Genomic DNA, 10,604 nt, shown 5'->3' with positions numbered 1-10,604 from the left:
GTCCCCTGTCTCCCGCACCGCTTCCCTGCTCTTTGACAATTCCCTGCATAACTGTAGGACGAGCTGTGGGTGCCCCACATGCGGCTATCGTGCCACCACATGAAGCTCCAGATGCGGGCTGTGCTGCCTGGCCCCTCTCCGTGGCGACGCGCACATGCACCGGGGCCCTGCAGCCCGGCCTCGGTTTCCCCCTTGGCACCACGCTTTGTTAAGGCACCATCAATCCTCAACTTCCCTTCAACTTGACGTGAAGAGCCACCTTTCTCCAACTCCACATTCAGCAACTTCTGGCCTTCTGGCTCTCGGTTTCCCCATCTGCCCAGTGGGGAATGCCCCAGCTCCTCATCTCTGTCACTGGTGACATCTGGTCTTCTGTGGGCCTCGGTTTCCCCCATTTGCTGGGTGGGAGAGTAGTGGCTTGTGCCACATTCTGATGGCTGGCCTCTGGACCTCGGTCTCCCCGTTTACCCGATGGACAGAAACCCCCTCCTTCCACTCCCTGCATCACCCGGCCGGGGGCGCAGGCGGGACGGCCCAGTGGCAACAGAACAGACCTGGGCGCGCCCCTTCCTTCAGGGACATCGGGCAAAGACAGACCGCCTAGACGGTTTATGAGTTGATCTCTGTCGCAGCAGCCGGACAGTTCCTGTCGGGTGCGGAGGGGAGCCGGGGCAGGGGCGGGGCTGTCTCCGTGGAGCCCGCGCCCTCCGCCCGCAGCCGCGGGGCTCACGGCAAGCGGGCCTTGGGAGCCGCCGGCTCACGGCCAGCGGAACCTTCGTTGCGGCGTGCGCGTTTCCGGAGGGTGCCCTTTTCCAGCGACGCCGCCGCCCCTCGCGCCCCCGCGCCCGCGCCCCCCGCGCCCGCGTCCCCGGCGCCGCCGGCCCGGAGCTCCCGGAAGTCTCGGTCCCGCCGCCGCCGGCACTCGCGAGGGGAAGCCCGGGCCGCCCGGGACCTCGGCCCGCTCCTCCGGTCCCGAGAGGCCGCCGCATCGGGTACGGGGGCCGGGACGGAGGGAGGAGCCTGGCTCCGGGACGGCGCGAGGCTGGGGGAGGGGCAGGCGCGCCGGGGGTGGGGTGGAGTGGGGGTGGGGCGCGGCCGGGAAGGAGCCCGGGGCGGGGGGACCGGAGGGAGAGAGGGGCCCCGAGGGTGCGGCGACGAGGGGGACGGAGGGCCTGGGCGCTGGGGCTACAGAGGAGCGGGCTGCAGGGATGGAGTAACAGAGGTGCCAGATGCTCACGGAGAGGAGGGGGAAGGGGGCTCGGGGGCCCGGGTCAGAGCAGCGGGGAGTAGGAGGAGGCCCTGAAGGGTAAAGACAGAACAAACAAGGATGGGGCGTGGGGGTGGGGGGTTAGATGGTAGCAGGGTTCAGGGTGTGGGGCGCACAGGAGGCAGGCGGTCGAGGCGTCCTAGGGATGTGTACACGAACTGCAGACAATGGGTTAGGCAGGGGTGAGGGCGTTGAGACTTGGGGGTGGGGGAGATTAAGTGCAGGACCGTAGAGAAGCCCAGAGTGGAAGGCTGGGAACTGTGTTAGTGGCGTTCTGGACCCGCACCAAGAAAGGGAGCGAAGCGAGGCCACGGGCGTGTCCAGAGGTGGGCAGGCCTTCCAGGGACCCTGGTGCCCCCACCTGGGCCTGGGAAGAGGAGAGAGGACCCGTTAGAAATAAAAGAGGCCACGGAGGTGTGAAGACAGGAGGCCGACTTGGAGACCGGCAGGCTGTGGGGGAGTTGCGGGGAAGGCAAGGGGCGGGATGGAGGCCTCTGGTGCGGCTCGGGGGCTGAGAGGAAGCTGCAGGAGGAGAGAGGCAGGGATGTGCCCGGCCCAGTTGGAGGTGTCCTGGAAGCGGCTTGATGGAACACGCGGTCTGGCCTAGAGTCGGTTTCTGTTTTGCAGGAGAGGTAGGTCAGTGGTGCAGAGGGCATGACAAGCAGTAATAATGGGGACACTTCCTCCAGGAAGCGGCGATTTTAATTTCTCTCCCCTCCACTGCTCCCAGCTGACACCCCAGATGCTGCTGCTGCCGCCTCGGCCGCCCCACCCTCGGTCCTCCTCCCCAGAGGCCATGGACCCACCGCCCCCCAAGGCTCCCCCTTTCCCCAAGACGGAAGGCCCTTCCTCCACTCCATCCTCGGCGGCAGGGCCCCGACCCCCGCGGCTCGGCCGCCACCTGCTCATCGACGCCAACGGGGTCCCCTACACTTACACGGTGCAGCTGGAGGAGGAGCCCCGGGGCCCGCCCCAGCGCGAGGCGGCGCCGGGAGAACCCGGCCCGCGCAAGGGCTACAGCTGCCCGGAGTGCGCTCGTGTCTTTGCCAGCCCTCTGCGGCTGCAGAGCCACCGCGTGTCGCACTCGGACCTCAAGCCCTTCACGTGTGGCGCCTGCGGCAAGGCCTTCAAGCGCTCCAGCCACCTGTCGCGGCACCGCGCCACGCACCGCGCGCGCGCAGGCCCGCCGCACACCTGCCCGCTGTGCCCGCGCCGCTTCCAGGACGCCGCCGAGCTGGCGCAGCACGTGCGCCTGCACTGAGGCCCCGACCCGGGCCCCCGGGCCTCGCGAGCCACACAGCGTCGCTCCCACACACGCTCCCTGCCTCTCTGAGGTTACTGCCTTACCCTGGGCCTCGGTTTCTCCATCTGTCCAAGGGGAGAAAAACCGTTCCTTCCTTACCTTCCTGTCTAGCTGTGTGATGTAGACCAAGTCGTTGCCCCTCCCTGGGCCTGGGAGCCAGCCTCTGAGCTGGGTTCCGGCCCAGCTGTGCTGTGTGAGCCTCTGCAAGTGACGCGACCTCTCTGAGGCTTGGGCTTCCGCTCCTCCGAGGCGGTGAACGGTTGTCTGCGCGGAAGATTTGACAAAAGAGCACGGCGCGGTCTGGCTCGTTTCTGTATATCCCCCTTCCCACCCACAACCCTCACCCCTTACTCAATAAACATTCCACACTCCACTTTAGGGCTTTTATTTGCGTGTGTGTGTGGAGGGGCGGCGGATGGGCGGCAGGGTGGGAGGGGGCGGCCCGGACCGTTAGCACCCGGGAACCTTCCTCTCGGCGTGTGTTTCTGGCCGGATCCGTTTCCCGAAGGCCCCAGGCGCCCCGCCCCCACCTTCCTCCCCTGGACCCTCTTCTCTGGGCCCCGGTCCTCTCTCCTGTTACCGGTGTTACCAGCTCCCGGGGGACACCCAGAGGCTCCCGCCCCGCCATCACTTGCGACCACGGGGGTAGCCCGGGGCCGTTCCGGAGTCGCCCGGACCCGAGAAGCTGCTGCACCGGGTACGGGGGCCGGGAGGCGGGAGGGAGCAGGGAGCGGGCCGCGGAGAGGGGCGGGGCCAGGAGCGGGGACCTGTGCGCCGAACGGGGCGGGGCCGCCGCGGGGGCTCGGGAGGGCATGGCCGCGAGCTCGCCGAGAAAGGCTCGGAGGCCGGGCCGCGGGCCGGGGGTGGAGCCCTAGAGAGCGCTAGGATCTAGGATCTAGAGAGAACCTGGGCGGGGGGGCAGGCAGTGGATGGGCGTGGACTGGAGAGAATCTGCCGGTAGCCGAGCTAGGAAGGGAGGGGGGCTCAGGGGTGTCCAGGGAGGTTGTTGGACGGTGGGTCAGGACCTGGGGGCCTTAGAGCTTAGGCGAATACAGAATGGGTAGAAAACATTCCTGGGCGGAGTGATAGGATGGGCTAACACCCAGACCTGGGTCAGGAGCGTAGAGAAGGAGAGACCTGCAGGTCTACGGGGTGGGGGGTCGGGGGGAGTAGAGAAGCCCTGCGGGTGGCCGGAGTAGAGGGGCACCTAGTGACCGGAGGAGGGTACGACTAGGGAAGTTAGAGCGAGGACCTGCTTGTGCCTGTGTTTACAGTGGGTGATGGAACAGGACAGAAGAGCCTTTCCTACGACGGAGACGGTAGAAGGTTCACAGAAGGTCGTAGAGTCCAGGGCAGAAGGACTGGAGAAGTGACGGAGGCTGGGGGGTGCAGAAGTTCTGGGCAGGGCACACAGAAGGTGAAGGAACGGAGCTGGTGCCCCTGAGCTTCCCTCGTCTGTGTTATCTCATCCTCTCTCCCGTCCCCCAGGCCTCAGCCACCCCTCCGGATGCTGGTGTTGCCTTCGCCCCCCTGCCCGCAGCCCCTGGCGCTTCCCTCCGCAGAGGCCATGGAGGCCCCTCCTTCTCGGACAGGCAGGTCCCCAGAGCCCGGACCTTCCTCCTCCACAGGACCTCCCCAGCCTTCCTCCCCTCCGAGGCCCAACCACTACCTGCTTATTGACACCCAGGGCATCCCGTACACCGTGCTGGTGGACCAGGAGTCTGAGAGAGAGCCCGGGGCAGATGGGGCTTCAGCTCAGAAAAAGTGCTACAGCTGCCCCGTGTGCTCCCGGGTCTTCGAGTACATGTCATACCTGCAGCGACACAGCATCACCCACTCGGAGGTGAAGCCCTTTGAGTGTGACACCTGTGGGAAGGCATTCAAGCGGGCCAGCCACCTGGCTCGGCACCACTCCATTCACCGGGCTGGTGGCGGGCGACCCCATGGCTGCCCGCTCTGCCCTCGACGCTTCCGTGAGGCTGGTGAGCTGGCCCAGCACAGCCGGGTCCACTCGGGGGAGCGCCCGTTTCAGTGCCCACACTGCCCGCGCCGATTTATGGAGCAGAACACCCTGCAGAAGCACACTCGGTGGAAGCATCCATGAGCCGGGCTGCCGGGTACCCCAGGTGCCATGGGGTTCTGGGGGGAGCCCGGACTCTTGTGGCCCTCAGACACGTGGCCAGTGCGGAAGGCTGGGTTGCAGCCCTGGACACAGACACAGACACACTTCCTGCAAAGGCCAAGCCCTGCCTGAAGGAGGAGCCCCTGAGTAGCCTTTGGATACTTTGGAGATAAAGGTGGAAAGGAGACCTTACCTTCCTAGGGTGGAGCGCTCCGGCCTCAGGCTGAGCCTGACCAGGTGCCCAGGAGACAGTGCTATGTGTGAAAATCCTCCAGCCTGAAAATCGTGGTTGGGAGCCATCAAGCATCTGCATCAGCTTCCTGATGCCCCCTTGTTGATGCTGGGGGAAGGGGCCCCAGACCTGCCTCGCAACCCCCAGCCAGGACTTGAGACTGGACACCCAATAAACACCTTTCCCATTTTGAGCACTTGAGATTTGTTTTTGGGCACAGCGGTTTGGCCTGCCTGCTGCCCAGCAGGGAGACTCAGCAAGTGCCTGGCCCACCTCTTCTTGGGCAGAAGAACAAATCGGCCATGTCTACTCTCCGGAGAGGGAAAGAGCTTCCCACTGCCTGACCTCAAATAACACTAACAGCGCCCCGGATCTTGAGCGTCGCCTGTGGCCAGGTGCTGGGCTGAGCATTTCACCTGGGTCATCCCAAGTGCATCCGCACAGTGCTTGGCTTGGCTGGCTGGGGATGGGAACGTTGGCCTTCTGCACTGGGATCAGTCCTAGCTTGACCCCTCACAATGGGTGTCATCTAGGTAGAGTGTTGTTAAACCTTTTTTTCCTTAAAGCTAGGATCTCCTGTAAGAAACACATTTTATATGGCAACCCAGTAAACATACACAAAATATATGTGCAACAAAAGTTCAGCAGTACTTAAATCTCTGCCACATGCAATTAACTTTTTTCCTTTTTGCTAATTCCATTCTACTATATTGAATTCCCTGCCCATGAACCTGTAGTTTGCAAAATACCTATCTAGGGCAGGTAACTCCCCCTGGACGTTTTGACCTAGGCTACAGTTTATCTATGATGTGAAGCAGGTAGGAGAGGAGTGTGGCCACAGCTTTCTAAATGGTGCAGACCTTTAAATTCTCCTTCTGCAAGGTTACAGCCCTGGTCTCATAGAGCTGGCCAAAATTCCAGTAGCAAAAAAAAAAAAAAAAAAAGAAAAAGAAAATGAAAAGTCCAGTAGCAACTGGTGACTGGGAGGAGAGGCTGGGAGCCGAATAAACATCTGCCTTCTTAATGAATTTTCTTTGCGCGTCTGTTTTGTGCCAGGCACTGTGCTGGGCCTCATTTCTTCTTCCGACCTCTTTTTGGGTGGAAGAACAAATTAGCCATCTCCACTCCCCAGAGAGGGAAAGAGCCTCCCACTGTCTGACCTCAAATAACACTAACAGCGCCCCGCTGTTGGGCCTAGACTATGGCCAGGCCCTGGGCTGAGCGTTTTGCCAGCACCCTATCAGTACATCCTCACAACGAACCTAAAAGGGATCATAATCTCCCCACTTTGCAGGTGAGTAAACTGAGTGGGGTTTGGGGGAGGAGCGGCCAAGATTGGGTGGGAATGTTCCAAAACCAGCTCGTAATCACTACCACAGTGCTAGTGGTGGTGGTGTTCCAGATCCCCGCCCCCCTCCCCCTTCCCCCCTCCCCCCCCCCCCCCCCCCTCCTCCCGGCCTGGGAACCGTGTGGTCGGGCTGTAATGGTGGTGCACACACGGTGGGAGAAGTGGCGGGCTAGGGGATCCATATGGCCAGTTCCCAGGGTTTCGTTTAAAAGGATTCTCCCGGCGCTTCAACTTTCCTGGTTGTCTCCTTCCCTTTCCCGGGCCCCACTCCGTGCTTCGCCATCCACTCCGGGGACCCCCGGAGCCTGCTGCTCTCCAGGAATTGGGAGTTTCTTGACGTTCCCTGCCCGGGCTTCGCGGAGGGCGGGGTAGCGCGACAAGGGGCCGTCGCGCAAGTGCAGCCCGGACCTTTGCCGCAAACGGCGGGCCTCACCTGGGGCCGGAGACTCCCGCAGAAGCGCAACGACCCGAGGACCGAGCGAGCGCCGGCGTCCCTGCCCGCCCCTCCGACTCGCCAGCCCGCCCCTACACTCGGGGCCTCTGCCGCCCCGCCCGCGGCGGGTGGGCGCTTCCCTCCACTCCCCGCGACACTTTGCAGACGCTCCCCGGCGCCGGGCATGGGCGCCGCCGCCGTCGGTCCCCTGGCCGGATTCCGCGCGCGGGTGGGTGAGCGCGAGGCCTGGCCCCTCCGACCCCGGGCACCTGCGGGCGGGGGGATGGTGGCCACATCAGCACCCGCGGCCTAGCGCATCTCCCGCTGGGACCCCCTGGCAACATCGCTCCCCCTCCCACCCGGGGGACAAAGGGCGGGGGCGGGGGCGCATCCCCACGCGTGACCTTCCCCCGCACTGCGCACGCGCCCCGCCCCCTCCACCACGGGGGAGGGGCCCTGTTCGCCCACACGAGTGCGGGGGAGGGGCGTGGGAAGGCGCTCGCGTGGGCCGGACCCCCACCCTATGCCTGGAAGTTGGGGCACGGTCTCCTCCCCCCCGCACCTCTCGCCTCTTTTGGCCCCGAGGTGACCCGTGATGAGGGTCCGACCCATTCAGGCCAGGATGTGTCCGCTCTGTCGACCCCGCGGGGAACCCACTCCTCCTTCCCTCAGTAGCCCGGGGTCTGGGTCCCCAGCCCCCTCATTCCCTGGGAGCCCTGGAGTTTGAAACCCCGGGTGTCCCCGCTCGGTCCTGAGGGTATGGGTCCCCTCCTCCCTCAGACCCAGGAGTCCCAGCCTTCAGCACCCCCATTTCCCCAGCCCTAAGGAGTTGGGCCCCACCTCCCGCGGGATGTCCCTCCATCTGTGGCTGCTGTTTCTGTCCAGTGCCCCTGAGGCGCTTAGCTGCCCGGGTCCGCCGGAGGTCGCGCCATGAATGACCGAAACAGCCGGAGGAGGACACGTGAGGAAGCTGGGACCCTGCCCCGACCCTGGTCCCACTGCTGCCCTACCCATCCCTGCCCTTTCCTCCCCAGGGCTGCTGTGGTTGGGGGCTGGTCCGAGGCACCTGGGGCCTTCCCTGGGGTGACCCCTGGCCTCTCCCCTCCAGTGAAGAAAGACGATGAGGCCTTCGAGATCTCCATCCCCTTCGATGAGACGCCCCACCTAGACCCACAGATCTTTTACAGTCTGAGCCCCTCTCGGGGAAACTTCGAGGGTGAGCTGGAGGGCAGGCTCGGAGGGACCCCAGGCAGCTGGGGTGCAGGGCCCTTGAGGCCTGGGGTGTGACCAAGCCTCCCCGCTGTCCCTAGAGCCTCCGGAAGCCGCGTCCCCAACTGTGGCCCTGATGAATGGGGTCAGGGCCCAGCTGCATATGGCCCTGGAAAGGAACTCCTGGCTACAGAAACGCATCGAGGACCTGGAGGAAGAGAGGGATTTCTTGCGTTGTCAGCTGGACAAATTTATCTCCTCTGCCCGCATGGATGCAGGTGAGGTGCCTGATGATCTAGTCCCTTGTCCCATCCCCAGGCCCTGACACCCAGCTCCGGCCCTTCCTGGGGATCTGGGACCCTCCTCACCTACACCCTTCCTTTTGGTGGCCCAGTGGGGAGCTGGCATCGTTATCTCCTCCTTACTTCGTGGTGGTCTCCAGGACCCCAAGCCCAGCTTCCTTCATGCTTGATTCCTGCTTCTGCTGATGGGCAAGACCCTGTGGCCATCCCTTGCCCCAGATAGTCAGGGCTTTCCTTTCCCAAAATTTAGCTCCTATTTTTGGAGAGGACAACTTCTGTTCCCTTCCTCATGATGTTCAGCTCCTGACTGGCTTCCTCGCAGGACCCCGTATTCCCCTGTGATTCACACCTGACACTTTGGGCAAGGGGTCTGTTCCCCCCCTCCCCCCCCTCCCAACACCTGTGTTATTGAGGATCTCTCTGGTTTGGAACTCCCTGTGGCCTGGGTTGCTGATGGGAACCTATCTAGGATGTTTGGCCCAAGGGCCTCTGGATTTTCTTGGTGAGAACCCCAATACCGGATGTCCCCCCAGCCCACCTTGTGGTGGTGGCCCCTGCATCAGAGCCTCAGATGCTCACACTGTCCAGGTGAAGGTGGGTGCCTGACTTTCCCAGCGCACTAGACCCAGAGCCTGGGGTTTCTCTCAGGGTCTGAAACCTCTTCCCCAGCCAGGGTCTTGCTTCTTGGATTTCTAGAGTCTACTCTTCTGGAGGTCCCACAGAGACTCTCCTGAGGTCCTGTCTTGGTCTTCTCAGTTCCTCCTCCAGACTTCTTGCTGTCAAGTTGGAGTCAGAGGAGCATGAACCCATGCCCCACTCAAGATCTCTGCCCCCAAATCCAACCGCCTGCGCTGTACTCAGCCATCTTGGTGGAGACTGCAACATCTATATGCACTGTCTCTTTGGGGATTCCAGCCCTGGTTGAGGCCCCCCCTCTCCTGTGGACCTGTGTGTGGTGTGACATCTGTCTCCACCTTGCAGATGGACTTCCTGCCTCCTCTCCCCTGTTCTGGAAGTTCATGTGTATGTGTCCCTCTCTCTCTACCTCTCTCCAGAGGACCACTGCCGGGTGAAGCCTGGGCCCAGGCGGGCTGAAGGGGATGGCCGGGGTGGGGCTGGGGGTGAGGCCTCAGACCCTGAGTCTGCGGCCTCCTCGCTCAGCGGAGCATCTGAAGAAGGCAGTGCTGTGGAGAGGAAGAGGCAGAAGCAGAAGGGAAGTGCTGGCCGGAGGCGCTTCGGGAAGCCCAAGGCCCGGGAGAGGCAGCGGGGTGAGCAAGGAGCAGGGATGGGGGGAGGGGCCTGCTGTGATGCCCCGGGAGGCCCTCCCTTCTCCCCTAGCCTGGTTGTCCCAGCCTGCCCGTGGGGTCCTGCTCTGCAGTCCCTCCACACCGGCCTTGCCTCCTGGGGTCACCCTGCCCTGAGCCTCAGGCTTCTCATCAGTAACATGGGGAGGGGAGAAGGCTCCTCCTTTTCCCCTGGTGCCACTGTCTCACCATGGCTCCCAGCTGCTCCTCGTCCTGATTCCCATTTTGTTCTGTAGTTCTTCCTGTATTGGGCTCCCCACCTGCCCTTGCCCCATCTGCCTCCTGTGTCCACCTCTGTCCCTCTCATGTCTGTCTCTGTGCCCCGGCCCGGCCCTGCAGTAAAGGATGCAGACGGTGTCCTTTGCCGATACAAGAAGATCCTGGGCACCTTCCAGAAGCTGAAGAGCATGTCTCGGGCCTTCGAGCACCACCGAGTAGATCGCAACACGGTGGCGCTGACCACACCCATCGCAGAGCTTCTCATCGTAGCCCCCGAGAAGCTGGCCGAGGTGGGCGAGTTCGACCCCTCCAAGGAGCGCCTGCTCGAGTACTCGCGCCGCTGCTTCCTGGCCCTGGACGACGAAACCCTTAAGAAGGTGCAGGCCCTCAAGAAGAGCAAGCTGCTGCTTCCCATCACCTACCGCTTCAAGCGGTGATTCTGCCCCACCTGGCCCGGGACACGCCCTTCGGCCCCCACGTCCCTCCCTCCTCTGCCCCTCGTGGCAGTGGCAAGCGTGTGCATGAGTGGTGTGCTCCTCCAGAGGGCCTGGGGGGTGGGCGGCGTGTTTCTGCGTGCGCCTCCCCTCGTCCTGCAGATCCCCACTCCTGCCCCGGGTCCCTTGTATATAGATCTGACTCCCTCCTTGCCTCTCACGTTCCTAGCATCCTCCCTTTCCTCTGCATCCCCTGGGGAGGAGTTCCAGTTAGCCAGTCTCCCAAGAGCTACTGCCCAGGGGGTCGGTGTCTGCGCTTTCCTGAACGTGGGCACTCCTCCCCCGTGAGCTGCACCGTCCTGCCCTCACCGGGCCCTTCCTCGTGGAGGAGGGGGTGGGAGGACTGCGAGACTCTCTGCGGGGCCGGGCCC

At 63.6% G+C, this 10,604-nt stretch overlaps 3 protein-coding genes across 9 annotated transcripts; all 3 read left to right on the top strand.

Moving 5' to 3' along the window:
• The first annotated feature begins 833 nt into the window (after positions 1–833).
• On the top strand, positions 834–2,943 carry ZNF580 (zinc finger protein 580). 2 transcript variants are annotated; one of them, XM_042969657.1, is made up of 2 exons: positions 834–992; positions 1,998–2,943. In XM_042969657.1, exon 2 carries the CDS (start codon positions 2,010–2,012, stop codon positions 2,526–2,528), a length of 519 nt encoding a protein of 172 aa, XP_042825591.1. In that variant the 5' UTR covers positions 834–992; positions 1,998–2,009; the 3' UTR covers positions 2,529–2,943. The 2 variants fall into 2 exon arrangements, with proteins under 2 accessions (XP_042825591.1, XP_042825590.1); XM_042969656.1 differs by lacking the exon at positions 834–992 and adding an exon at positions 1,114–1,899.
• A 56-nt stretch (positions 2,944–2,999) lies between these two features.
• On the top strand, positions 3,000–5,117 carry ZNF581 (zinc finger protein 581). Its single transcript, XM_042970278.1, has 2 exons — positions 3,000–3,267; positions 4,059–5,117. Exon 2 carries the CDS (start codon positions 4,078–4,080, stop codon positions 4,672–4,674), a length of 597 nt encoding a protein of 198 aa, XP_042826212.1. The 5' UTR covers positions 3,000–3,267; positions 4,059–4,077; the 3' UTR covers positions 4,675–5,117.
• Positions 5,118–6,638: 1,521 nt separating this feature from the next.
• On the top strand, positions 6,639–10,224 carry CCDC106 (coiled-coil domain containing 106). 6 transcript variants are annotated; one of them, XM_042969638.1, is made up of 6 exons: positions 6,639–6,934; positions 7,591–7,666; positions 7,814–7,921; positions 8,016–8,192; positions 9,272–9,484; positions 9,860–10,224. In XM_042969638.1, exons 2-6 carry the CDS (start codon positions 7,636–7,638, stop codon positions 10,174–10,176), a joined length of 846 nt encoding a protein of 281 aa, XP_042825572.1. In that variant the 5' UTR covers positions 6,639–6,934; positions 7,591–7,635; the 3' UTR covers positions 10,177–10,224. The 6 variants fall into 6 exon arrangements, with proteins under 6 accessions (XP_042825572.1, XP_042825573.1, XP_042825574.1 ...); XM_042969639.1 differs by having other exon boundaries at positions 7,525–7,666; XM_042969640.1 differs by having other exon boundaries at positions 6,639–6,938.
• Positions 10,225–10,604: the final 380 nt, after the last annotated feature.

Source organism: Panthera tigris, chromosome E2 (assembly GCF_018350195.1).
Source record: "Panthera tigris isolate Pti1 chromosome E2, P.tigris_Pti1_mat1.1, whole genome shotgun sequence".
NCBI lineage: Eukaryota > Metazoa > Chordata > Mammalia > Carnivora > Felidae > Panthera > Panthera tigris.
Note: the sequence above shows the minus strand (reverse complement) of the source record. Positions and strands in the feature narration are given on the sequence as shown.